General features: G+C 45.6%; 1 protein-coding gene across 1 annotated transcript; it reads right to left on the minus strand.

Annotated features, from left to right (window-relative positions):
* Positions 1 to 504: 504 nt before the first annotated feature.
* On the minus strand, positions 505 to 13,451 carry PPP1R14D (protein phosphatase 1 regulatory inhibitor subunit 14D). Its single transcript, XM_080809233.1, has 4 exons — positions 13,179 to 13,451; positions 1,221 to 1,304; positions 1,017 to 1,049; positions 505 to 817 (listed from the first exon to the last, which is right to left on the minus strand). Exons 1-4 carry the CDS (start codon positions 13,431 to 13,433, stop codon positions 752 to 754), a joined length of 438 nt encoding a protein of 145 aa, XP_080665359.1. The 5' UTR covers positions 13,434 to 13,451; the 3' UTR covers positions 505 to 751.

Raw genomic sequence — 13,451 nt, forward strand, 5'->3', positions numbered from 1 at the left:
CAGACCCAGTAGCTTTCCAGCAACATGCTCTTGCGCTGACTCCTGGCCTCTCAGCCTGTAACTCTTTATACCTGTCTGCTTAATTCCTGCTTTTTCTCTTTCTACTGCTGGCTGGAGCCCGCTCAGGATAGTCCTCAGCCTGATGCCTCCCGACTCATTTAGGGGGACAGGAAAGAAGCCTTCCGTGATGTCCCCAGACCCTGCTAGGTTTTACCTGTTACCTCTCCTCTGGGATTCAGAACTAGTCTTTGCCACTTGGGCTCCTGTTGTCAGTGATGCAGGATGCTGTGTGTCCTAGTCTCGTGCCCTCTTTGGCCTCCAGGCCTTGCTAGATCATGAGCTCTAAAGCAGAACTGTGATCTTCTCTGAATGCTCAAGGCCAACTTGGATAGATGGACGGAGGAAGTGTGGATAGAGCCTGGTGGCTCAGGATGCTGGCCCCCTGGTATATCACTTTACCCTCCCCTTCCCACCCCTCAGGAAAGATATGCTGCACACTCCATTCAGTGGGGACTCCCAAAGGTTTTATCCACTTGGCTGCCAAGGAAAGTACCAGGCAACAGCCATGAACTGCTTCCAGAAAGCCCAGCTATGACTGCACATACACTAGGAATATCCAAATGTCCCTCCTCATCCTCCACGTTCCTTGTCTGTGTCCCATGGGGCTATCACCTGTGTCCTCTCAGCCCAGGATTCAAAGGTTCAGGGACAGCCTGGCGTGCTGAGGCTGCTGAAGGTAGTCTTACAAGTCTTATTTCTGAGGCCGACTGAGTCTCCGGAGTTTCTTGAGTTCACTGAGCAGCTCAGAGATGAAAGGCTGAGAGAGAAACAGGGTTAAGATCAAAGCATGGGGTCACACCCACCCAACACACTGCCTTCCATAATCTCCCCCAACCCCAGAGGGGGTCTCCAGAGCTGGGGAAGAGGAAAAGGACGTAGGGCTCTCAAACACTCCTCTTCATTAGCTGCCTCCCCTCTGGGTCCCTCTTACCCCAGACCTGCAGAACATCCCTTACCTCTGTGGGGCGGGGGCAGTTTCGGAGAATAGCCTGGGTGGAAGAGAGCAAAGAGTGGGTCCCCGACCATAGCACTTTCCCACAGGCCTCCACTCAGCCCTCCCAGGAATCCTCCCCTCTGAATTGGTTCTCCCCACGCCACTCAAGAAGGCAAAACCTGGGTTCCTGGGTTCCTCCCGCTCTAAGCCCAGTCCCACTTTCTACCTCCAAGTGAGTCTTCTGTTCCTCTGTGGATAGTTCCAAGAGAGCCTCCAGGTCAATCTCAGGCTCAGAAGGAGTGGGTTGATCCTGTTTGGGAATCACATGGAGTTCAGAGGCGCCTGGCCAGCTGGTGCTGGAGTGAAAGTCACTGTCAGGGGTTCCTCCATCTCCTACCCCGCTTCCCACTTTCAGTCCATTTCCTCACCTTCCTCAAACCACCCATTCATTCTTCCATTCAACACTTACCGAGGTCCTACTATCTTCCATCTGAAACAGAGATAGGGTTCTTTAAAAAGAGTGCCTGTTTGGGCACCTGGGTGGCTCAGTAAGTTAAGCATCTGCCTTTACCTCGGGTCATGATCTCAGGGTCCTGGGATCGAGTCCCACATTGGGCTCTGCTCGACAGGGAGTCTGCTTCTGGCTATCACTCTCCCTCTGTGAGTTTTTTTTCTCTCTCTCTCAAATAAATAAAATATTTTAAAAACACCTATTTAGGGGCGCCTGGGTGGCTCAGTGGGTTAAAGCCTCTGCCTTCAGCTCAGGTCATGATCTCAGGTCCTGGGATCGAGCCCCGCATCAGGCTCTCTGCACAGCGGGGAGCCTGCTTCCTCCTCTCTCTCTGCCTGCCTCTCTGCCTGCTTGTGATCTCTCACTCTGTCAAATAAATAAATAAAATCTTTTTAAAAAATTAAAAATTTAAAAAATTTAAAAAATTAAAATGCCTGTTTAATTTCAAAAGTTATGCATATCATTGGTAAGAATACAAAATGGTACAGCTGCCTTGGAAAACAGTTTGGCAGGTCTTTAAAATGTTAAATATAGAGTTATCATCTGACCCAGCAATCCCATTCCTAGATCTACCCCCGAGAGAAATGATTTGTCCACACAAATGTCTGCATGTGAATATTCATAGCACTGTTATTCATAATAGCCAAAAGGTGAAAACAACACATATCTCCATCAACCAATGAATGGATAAATAAAATATCATATAGCCATACAAAGTTACTCAGCAATAAAAGGAACAAAGCATGGATTCATGCTACAACATAGATGAATCTTGAAAACATTTTGTTAGTGAAAGTAGCCAGTTACAAAAGTTAGGGGCGCCTGGGTGGCTCAGTGGATTGAGCCGCTGCCTTCGGCTCGGGTCATGATCTCAGGGTCCTGGGATTGAGCCCCACATCAGGCTCTCTGCTCAGTGGGGAGCCTGCTTCCTCCTCTCTCTCTACCTGCTTCTCTGCCTACTTGTGATCTCTCTGTCAGGTAAAGAAATAAAATCTTTAAAAAAAAAAAAAAGTCCATATGTTATATGGACATAATTTGTATGAAATGTCCAGAATAGGTAACTCCATGGAGACGCAAAGTAGATTAGTGGTTGCCTTGGGCTGGGAGTGGTGATGGTAAGGAAGGAGGTGTGGCTGCTAATTGGTACGGGGTTTCTTTCTGGGGTGATAAAATGTCCCAAAATTCAATTGTGGTTGTATAACCCTGAAGATAACTTAAAACTATCGGAAGTACACACTTTCAGTGGGTGAACTGTATGGCCTGTGAATCCTATCTCAATAAAGCTATCTTTAAAAGTTATTACAGTCAGTGAAATAATTGAATCAATACAGAGTTTATAAAATTAAAAATGAAAGAAGCTTAAGAAAATGAGATGACAGGGGCGCCTGGGTGGCTCAGTGGGTTAAGCCTCTGCCTGCAGGTCAGGTCGTGATCTCAGTGTCCTGGGATCGAGCCCCGCATCGGGCTCTCTGCTCAGCAAAGAGCCTGCTTCCCCACCACCCCTGCCCGCCCCACTCTGCCTGCCTCTCTGCCTACTTGTGATCTCTCTCTCAGTCAAATAAATAAATAAAACCTTAAAAAATAAAAAATAAAAAGAAAAGAAAATGAGATGACAATCCATAGACTGGGAGAAAATATTCGCAGAGGATGTATCTGATAAAGGACTATTGTTCAAGAGAAAAAGAGGGGCGCCTGGGTGGCTCAGTGGGTTAAGCCTCTGCCTTCGGCTCAGGTCATGATCTCAGGGTCCTGGGATGGAGCCCCGCATCGGGCTCTGCGCAGTGGGGAGCCTGCTTTCCCCTCTCTCTCTGTCTGCCTCTCTGCCTACTTGCAATCTCTCTCTCTGTGTCAAATAAATAAAATCTTTGGGAAAAAAAAGACAAAGAATTCTTGAAACTCAACAATAAGAAAGAAACCACCCAGTTGAAAAGGGGCCAAAGATCTGAACAGATACCTCACCAAAGAAGATATGTGGATGGATGGCAAATAGCATAAGAATTGCTCAACATCATATATGATTAGGAAATTGCAAATTAAGACAACAATGAGAGATACTACATACCTACCAAATTGGCAAAAAATCCAAATCCGAATGCTAGTGAGGATATGGAATGACATGAACCTTCATTTGTTACTGGTGGTAATGCCAAATAGTACAGCCACTTTGGAAGACATTTTGGCAGTTTCTTACAAAACTAAATACACTCTTACTATATGATCTAGTGATCAAACTCCTTAATATCTACCCAAGTGAGCTGGAAACATATCTGCACAAAAAGGTGCTTACTTATAATTGCCAAAACTTGGAAGCAACCAATCTGTCCCTCAGTCGGTAAACGGATAAATCAACTGTGCACATCCCAGACAATGGAGTATTGTCCAGCACTAAAAGAAATGAGCTGTCAAGCCATGAAAAGACCTAAATGAACCATAAACACACAGAATAAGTGAAAGAAGCCAATCTGAAATTGGCCAATCATACATACTATATGATTCCAACTACACAACATCCCGGAAAATGCAAAACTGTCAAGACAATAAAAAGATCAGTGGGATTAAGGGGGAAAGTGGGATGAACAGGCGGAGCACAGAGGATTTTTAGGGCAGAGAAAATACTCTGTATGATACTATCAATGGTAGATACATGCCCTTACATATTTGTCCAAACCCTTGAATGTACAACACCAAAAGTGAACCCTAATATAAGCTATGAACTTTGGGTGATTTTGATGTGTCAATGTAGCTTCACCGATTTTATCAGTGTACTGCTCTAGTGGGGATGTTGATAGTGGGGGAGGCTGTGCATATGTGGGGGCCCAGGGGAATATGGGAACTCTGTACTTTCTGCTCAGTCTCCCTGTGAACCTAAAACTGCACTAAAAATTAAGTCTATTAAAAAAAAAAAAAAGATGTGAATTCAATGGCCAAGTTCTAATAAACTTAGTGATTTACTGCTTCATCAAGGATTTTCTTAAGTGAAAGTGTCACAGTAGTAAAGAATGTGACACTAGTGTTAGGGGTTAGTTGGACAATTAGGGTGCCGGGACAGCTAAGACAGAACTGCACTAGTCTCCTGTTTTACCACTTAGACAAGACCACAATAGCATCCTGTCTAGCAGCCTCTGCAGAAGTGACATTTGCAAAACATCCTGAAGCAAAACAATTAGCCATAAAACATTTGTCACTGTCACAAGTTGAGGCAATTAGTTTCCAAAGGTCAGCCCAAAAAGCCCATCAACACGTGAACAATAACCCAATAGGTAGATGGGAGCATGATCAAAGTCCTGACTGGCACACCTCAGCAGTCAGTCCACAGAGGCCCCACACTCAGGAGGTTCCAGAAAGTTCTGCAAAGAGCTTATAAAAACTCCCAGGTTTGAATGCCAAAAGAGCAATCCTCTTGGGTCCCCTCCCTGTTTGGGAGCTTTGTACTATTATTGCTCAATAAACTTTGCCTTGCTGCCCACCACTCTTTGATCTTTGTCTTCATTCTTCGAAGCACCATGACCAAGAACCGTGGGCACTACGGGAATAAAAATTCCTGTAACATTAGTACAGGTGGGTGCCACTTTCCTTCTTATTTTGAAGTGTATTTATTTAAGTAATCTCTCCACCCAATGTGGGGCTGAGCCACCCCACTGCCACTTTCTGGATTCACGCTAAGGGCCACCACTGTTTTTGCAATATCAATGCAAATGTCAACACAGTGAAAAAGGCAACTGACACCTCAGTGTTATTATGAAAATAACCATGAACTGTCTGAAAGGATCACCAGAATATACTTCAAGAACTGCTGCCTTATTCATTTTCTAATGGGTTGTTCATTTTTTCTCACTAAGGAGTCTTTTTTAATTCTTCTTTTTTTTTTTTAAGATTTCATTTGTTTATTTGACAGACAGAGACCACAAGTAGGCAGAGGCAGGCAGAGACGTGGGGGTAAGCAGACTCCCCGATGAACAGAGAGCCCGATGTGGGGCTCGATGCCAGGACCCTGGGATCATGACCTGAGCCGAAGGCAGAGGCCTTAACCCACTGAGCCACCCAGGTGCCCCTTTAATTATTATTTTTAATTATTATTATTATTTTTTAAGATTTTATTTATATAATTGACAGTGAGAGAGGGAACACAAGTGGGGGATGGGAGAGGGAGAAGCAGGCTTCCCATGGAGCAGGGAGCCAAAAGCAGGGCTCAATCCTAGGACACCAGGACCATGACAAAAGCTGAAGGCAGATGCCCAATGACTGACTGAGCCACCCAGGTGCCCCAAGAAGTCTTTTTTAAAAATTCAGATTAGCGGGGCACCTGGGTGGCTCAGTGGGTTAAAGCCTCTGCCTTCGGCTCAGGTCATGATACCAGGGTCCTGGGATCGAGCCCTGAATGGAGCCCCGCATGGGGCTCTCTGCTCAGCGGGGAGCCTGCTTCCCCCTTCTCTCTCTCTGCCTGCCTCTCTGCCTACTTGAGATCTCTGTCTGTCAAGTAAATAAATAAAATCTTAAAAAAATAAATAAATAAAAATAAAATTCAGATTAGCCCTAGCATTCATTTCACATATGATGGAAATACCATTTGTTGTTTTTAAGAATTTTTTTTTTTAAGATTTTATTCATTCATTTGACAGAGATCACAAGTAGACAGAGAGGCAGGAAGAGAGAGAGGAAGGGAAGCAGGCTCCCCGCTTAGCAGAGAGCCCGATGCGGGGCTCGATGCCAGGACCCTGGGATCATGACCTGAGCCGAAGGCAGAAGCTTCAACCCACTGAGCCACCCAGGCGCCCCTGTTTTTAAGAATTTTTAAAATGTTTATTTATTTCTTTATTTACTTATTGAGAGAGAGAGAGTACAGGCAGGGGGAGGAGGAACAGGGGGAGAGACAGAATCTCAAGCTAACTCCCTGCTGAGTGCAGAGTCCAACAAGGGGCTCGATCTCACAACCCTAAGATCATGACCTGAACCAAAATCAAGAATCTAAGGCTTAACTGCCTGAGCTACCCAGGTGCCCCTGGAAATACAATTTATGTGTGGAGAAGGAGTTGGGGAAATACATGTTTATATAGCTGAATGTAACTAATGGTTTTTTCCAGTGAAAAAAAATTTTGCTGCTCCTTTTCCTCCTCCCCGCCGGCTTCTTCTTCTCTTAATGCTGATTTGAATGAATATTTGATATTCACCTTTACGTTTTCTAAAGGTTTGATAATTTCACCTTTTCCTCTTGATTACTTAATCATTTTTTTAAGACTTTATTTATTTATTTGTCAGAGAGAGTGAGCACAGGCAGACAGAGTAGCAGGCAGAGGCAGAAGCAGGCTCCCTGCTGAGCAAGGAGCCTGATGTGGGAGTCGATTCCAGGACACTGTGATCATGACCTGAGCCAAAGGCAGCCGCTTAACCAATTGAGCCACCCAGGCGTCCCAATTACTTAATCATTTAAAATCTTTTTTGACTACTATTAACATGGTACCATGAACTTGGGAACTTCAGTGAACAAAACAAAGATCCTATCCTCCAAAGGTCCACATGTTAGAGGCAGTGGAAGAGATACAACAGAAATAGATACAAAAAGTAACTAATGTGTATAATTTGTTTAAAGGTTATTTGGGAGAGCAGCAACCTGAGTAGCTTAGTCAGTTTTGCCTTCCACTCAGGCCATGATCCCCGGTTCCTAGAATCAAGTCCCATGTGGGGCTGGCTCCCTACTCAGTGGGGAGTCTGCTTCTCCCTCTGCCTCTCTCCCTGCTTGTGATCTCTTTCACTCTCTCTCTCTCAAATAAATAAATAAAATCCTTAAAAAAAAAAAAACCAAAAACAGTTATTAGGGGTAACTCTTTGGATGATGGAAATTTCCATATCTTGATTGGGGTAGTGTTATGTATGGCAAAGTGCATCCCAATGTACACTTCAGATTTTATTCTCTGTCAGTTATACCTCAAGAAAGTGGATTTTTTTAGAAAGGAAAGAAAAAAGAAAAAGAAGCCTCACCTGTCCTCTCATTCCTCCAACTGCCAACAGGTAACCGTGGTGAACAATTTTGGTCCTTCCATTCCTTTTTAAAATAAATAGTGCTAGGGTTCTAAGTTAGCTCTTTCACCCTAAGCTCTTGACTTTCCTTTTTGCTTTCTTAGTTTCTAGCTCATCTGGTTCAGCCTTCATTCATTTAATGCATATTTACTGAGTGCATGCTATTCTCCATGTATTGTAATAAGTACTAAGGCCATAATGCAAGACAGACACAAGCCCTTGAAAAGCTTACAGTCTCCTGAAGGATACAGGCAAGCGAAATGGCAGTTATAATACTGAGTGATAGGGGTGCCTGGGTGGTTCAGTAGGTTAAGCCTCTGCCTTCGGGTCAGGTCATGATCTCACAGTCTTGGGATTGAGCCCCACACCGGGCTCTCTGCTCAGCAGGGAGCCTGCTTCCCGCTCTCTCTCTCTCTCTCTCTCTCTGCCTGCCTCTCTGGCTACTTGTGATCTCTGTCTGTCAAATAAATAAATAAAATCTTTCAAAAATAATAATAATACAGAGTGATAGGCACTCTGATGAGATACTTCAAGAACACATGGAAGGGGAACCTAACCAAGCCTAGGGTTTGGGGAAGACTTCCTGGAGGAAGTAACTTCTAATCCGAGACCTAAAAGCTGAATAAGAGTTAACCAGATTATTTATATTTCTGGAAATGATGGAGTAACAGAGGCTGTATTTATTCTCCCAACATAAGTAACCACTAAACTAGACAAAAATATATGAACAGTATTTTCAGTCATTGGACAACAGGTTCTTTAGGGCTACCTGAGAGAGAAAGGAAATGGAAGAGGAAAACTCTGTAACTGCCCTGTATTTATTCCTAGAGGCAATTTCCTGACCACAGAGCAGAGAGGGAGGCCTCAAGCAGAGCACAGTGGTCTTGCTATATTAATATGACAGAGATCAGAGCTCAGGGTTGAGGTGGCTGGAGGTTTCTAGACACAGCCGTGGAGAGGAGGGAGTTATGAGGAAAGAGACCTCCAGAGATCTGCGTAAGGGTCCTCTTGAGTCTTTCCTGAACACAAGATGCACATTCATAAGGTAAACCCTCAAGAGGCCAGGCAGTGTGAGGCACCGAAGGTCCAGAGATGAACAGATCTCACATGGGACTGGGAGGCAAATCAAGTTCCACCCAGCCAGAGTGGATGGTCATCACTGATTGTGCAGGAATTCAGTAGAGCCCTTACTGGGGGTTAAATTATTCTCTAGATTAAAGGCTACTCTAGACTCAACATAACTTAAAAACAAGCTTCAGAAGGATCAAACTGAGCCACAAGTAACTAAACCACCTATTAGAACAAGGTCCAATGCTTTAAAGGAAGAAAAAAAAATCCAGTTACCCAGTAACATAAAACTCATAAAATGTCCAGTATACAAACAAAAATCACTAGTCATACCAGAAGCAGGAAATGTGACCTATAAAGAGGAGAAAAATCAGTTAATAGAAGCTGACCCAGAAATGACAGATGGTGGAATTAGTAGATGAGGAAAACACAAACACAGTAGTGAGAAAAATGAAATATATGAGAAAAAGGCCAAATGGAATATCCAGAGATGAAAAATACAATATTTTTATAAAGATTTTATTTTTAAGTAATCTCTACATGCAGCGTGGGCCTTGAACTCACAACTTGGAGATCAAGAGTCACATGCTCTACCGACTGAGCCAGCCAGGTGCCCTGAAAGGTAAAATATTTTCAATGAAAAATTTACTGGATGGAGTTAACAACATATTTGGACGTTGCCAAAAAAGAATCAGTTCAACCTAAAGATATAGTGATAGAAACTAGCCAAAATGAAACAGAGAAAGATGGGGCGTCTGGGTAGCTCAGTTGGTTAAGTGGCTGCCTTTGGCTCAGGTCATGATCTCAGGGTCCTGGGACTGAGCCCCACATCAGCTCTCTGCTCAGTGGGAAGCCTACCTCTCCCTCTCCCTCTGCCTGCTGCTCTGCCTACTTGTGCTCTCTCTTTAGCAAAACAAACAAACAAATAAAATCTTTAAAAAAAAGAAACACAGAAAGAAAAAAACCTTGAGAGGTTGGAGAGGAAGAAGAGAACAGAGCCTTGATGACGTGTGGTATGATACTGAGTGGTCTCACATATGTGCAGTTGGAATCCCAGAAGGTGGGGGCAGGGGGAGGCTGAATAGTAAAGCTGCCTTCTAATTACTAGAATTCTACCTCTAAAAAAGTACAAGTCTGGCCCCCCAAAAAACCTTTTCATACCACCTGTGTTATTATCCACACATATTTTGAATATAAGGAAGTATATTACTGAGAGTCTCTGGAGTTGAGAATATGGGCTGATATCATGATCCAAATATTCCATCCCTAAATGTCAAACAACACTTGCTGGGCTGAACAAGTGTGGTAAACCTGTGACTTGATGTTTCATGAAGGGGTTTCCTGCCAGATGCTGCCGGACTTGACTCCGTTCTCACCTTCACTCCATCCTCAGTTCCCTTCCTCCTGACCTCTCTGCCATGGGAACCGGCGGTGGAGTAAGGCCCAGGAGGAGCTCACAAGTGTCATTTCACATACTCGTTAACAATACTTTTTTAGGGTTGGAAGTCTAATAGATTGTTTCTTAAGATGTCACCGCATCAGAAGGGCTACATCAAAATGCCAGCTGCCACCAGAAAAGGATAGTGTCATAGAAGCTATAGGAATGTTTTCAAAACTCTGGGGTGGTCAACAGTGTACTGTGCTGATGTGTACATTAGATTTGGCCCCAAGACAGTGATCGGTGACCTTGGCAAGAGCTCTCAATAGAATGGTGGGGACAGAAGTCAGGTCTCGGTGGTTTGAATAGTGACAGGAAAGGGAAAGGGAAGTGGGAGTGTGGACAAATCCTTTAAGAATTCTTGTCCTAAAGGAGACATGAAATTAGGGGTAGGAACTGAGGAGGGGGTGCATTGTTGAGCAAAAGTCTTCTTAAAATAGGGGCACCTGGGTGGCTCAGTGGGTTAAGCCTCTGCCATCAGCTCAGGTCATGATCTCGGGATCCTGGGATGGGATCTCTTCTCAGCGGGGAGCCTGCTTTCCCCTCTCTCTCTGCCTGCCTCTCTGCCTACTTGTGATTTCTGTCAAATGAATAAACAAAAAAAAAAACTTTAAAATAAAATTTAAAAATTAAAAAAAAAGGAGTCTCCTTAAAATAGGAGAAACTCATGAGTGTTTATAGCCTTGCTTAGAAGCCAAATCCACACTCCACCTGTGGACAATAGGAGCACTAGGGCCCCAAGTCTGTTTTGTTGAACCCAGACTTGGTTCCTCTGAAGACTCCAAAGCAGCTTTTATGCTCAGTGAGAAGGGGGGGCCCTCCATCAAAGTAAAGTTGGATCTCATTAAACCAAAGTGAACAAGCAGTAATGCATGCCTGGAACCCACAGTGCTATCCAAAGTGGGTATGTTGAGGAGAGCCCGCTGCACAGAGACAGGCTCTGTGATGGTCACTCTGTGACGGACACACTGTTGCCTCAATCTGTCCCAAGATGACCAGCCACCTGCGGCTTCCACAGCCACTTGGCTGCTTCCTGCTGAAAACAGCAGGGATTGGGAGAGGAACTGCCACCTAGCACCTTTGGACAATTGCCATGGCAACCGCAGGCCAGGTATTTTATTTCGGTCATTGCCTGGGAGTGGTCCTCCCACATATCCTGTTTTCCAGTGTTATGAGCTCATTATTGTGCAGTCCTCCCCCTGCCCATTGATCTTACAAAACAAGATTCTTTGTCTAGTATCTTTCCCTGATGCCTAGAAAAATTTGCTCTGAGGTGTCTGAAATATGAGCCTTTTTTTTTTTAAGATTTTATTTATTTATCTGACACAGAGAGAGAAATCACAAGTAGACACAGAGGCAGGCAGAGAGAGAGGGAAACAGGCTCCCTGCCGAGCAGAGAGCCCGACACGGGGCTCGATCCCAGGACCCCTAAAGAAATATGAGCCTTTTTATGCAAGTGCATAACAATCTGAAACTGAAACTGATCCAAGGAGGGAGGGTGCTCGCAGGATAGAAGGGCAGTGGAGGCTGAGCAGAAGCAGGCGAAGAAAGTGTGCCTCTCCTGCTCCCAGCTCCAGAGCATCTCCCTCCCCTGCACGAGGGAGCCCAGGATGCTGCAGGGGACATGGTGGACACCTGGACCACACCAACACATGACCCAGTGAGCTTCCCAAGACAGCCTGGGCTACATGGATCATTCTTCTCCACCCCAACCGCAGCACAGCCCTTACCTGGAAGAATGACGAGCCCCTGCCCTGACAGGAAAAGATAGGAACAGAGTCAAGAAGGAGGAGAAAGAAAGACCAGGGTATGTAGAGGAAGACTCCTGGGCTCTGGTTTGGTGCAGTGGTTCTCAGCAAGCCACATACTAGAATTAACTGGAGCCAAAAAAAAAGACAAGTTTCTGGGCCCCACCCTAATAGATTTAGTCAGTTGGGGTGCAGTCAGGTCATCAGGTTTTTTCTGAAGTACTTCATGGGTGGAGAACCACTAAGCTGCTCCCCTAAGTGCCCGGGCTCTGTAGGCAGAGCCCCAGCTGCAGCTGCTAGTCTCTTGGTTTCCTAGTCGTGTGACCTCGGGCTCCTTTGTTACTCAACATCTCTAAGCTTCCATTTCCTCCACGGTAAAGCCTGTCTACCTGAGGGAGGAGTGGGGAGGACCTACACGAGGCACTGTTCCCAACAGAGTTCAGCATTCAGAACGTTACAGTCGTTGTTGAAACAGCAGTGGTGACTACTCTAGGGTCCTGAGTTTTAGTTACCTGAGGAAGAAAGTGCCACTGTCTTGTGATAAGGGGCAGAGACCTGTCCTTTCCTCAGGGGGAGTTGAGGGGAGTCAGTCAGAGGCAGGGCTGAAGACTTATTCTAATCCAGTGCTGTTCACTCTGAGAGGATGGAAATGTTTCTCTATCCGTGCTGACAAGATGGCAGCCACTAGCCACGTGGGACTACGGGGCACTTGAAATGTGGCCAGTGTGAATGAGAGACTGAACTTGGCATTTTATTTAATTTTATTAATTTGAAGGCTAATAGCCACACATGGCTGATAGCTAGAGTGCTAGACAATGCAGCTCTTGACATGTAGACTTTTTTTTTTAAAAGATTTTATTTATTGATTTGACAGACAGAGATCACAAGTAGGCAGAGAGGCAGGCAGAGAGAGGGGGGGAAGCAGGCTCCCCGCTGAGCAGAGACCCAATGCGGGGCTCGATCCCAGGACCCTGAGATCATGACCTGAGTCGAAGGCAGAGGCTTAACCCACTGAGCCACCCAGGCGCCCTGACATGTAGATGTTTTGAGGATGAGAGGAAGACAGAAAATAAATAAAAATAGCTCTTCTGTTTCACTGGAGCTTCAAAACGTCCCACAAAGAAGATACAACAGGCATTGACAGGCTCATTTTATAGATTAGGAAACTTAGTCTCAGGGATGTTAAAACAACCTGGCACAGATTTTTTGAAGAGCATTAGAGGCAGAGCCCAGACCAGAGGGAGGCGGATTTCGGGACTGCAAATCTATTGTCAGCTGTTGGGAGACTCTTTCTCTCCATGGGAGCATCTCACGTTGGCCCTCCAGCTCCTCCTGCGGTCTCCTGGCAGGCTCTCTCCCTGGCACCCAGTGTCCTCCCCCCACCCCCGGCATCGTGTCTCTCACCTGGAAGAGCTCCTGCACTTTCGCGTCCACCCACTGCTCCATCTCCAGCCAGCGCTGGAGCTGCCCCCGGTCGTACTTCACCGTCAGCCGGCTGGGTCTCCGGGACCTAGACACTTTGGAGGGGTCGGCGTGGGACTTTGACTCTGAGTCTGTGGATGACGTCCTCCTCCTCCCAGAAGTCCAGTGGACCTTCTTACTCGAGTTCTCCCCATCGGGGTTGGGAGATGTGCAGGAAGCAGGGCTTGAGGACAGCATGGAAGGACTGGCGTGAGC

Source organism: Martes martes, assembly GCF_963455335.1.
Source record: "Martes martes genome assembly, chromosome: 7".
In the NCBI taxonomy this organism is placed as follows: domain Eukaryota; kingdom Metazoa; phylum Chordata; class Mammalia; order Carnivora; family Mustelidae; genus Martes; species Martes martes.

Excerpts from the sequence above, each read along its gene's own strand:
- PPP1R14D (XM_080809233.1), bottom strand. The coding sequence starts at position 13,433 with ATGCTGTCCTCAAGCCCTGCTTCCTGCACATCTCCCAACCCCGATGGG. Across the intron at positions 1,305-13,178 it reads AAGTGCAGGAGCTCTTCCAG|GATCAACCCACTCCTTCTGA; the intron begins GTGAGAGACACG and ends ATTCCCAAACAG. Across the intron at positions 818-1,016 it reads ACTGCCCCCGCCCCACAGAG|CCTTTCATCTCTGAGCTGCT; the intron begins GTAAGGGATGTT and ends TTTCTCTCTCAG.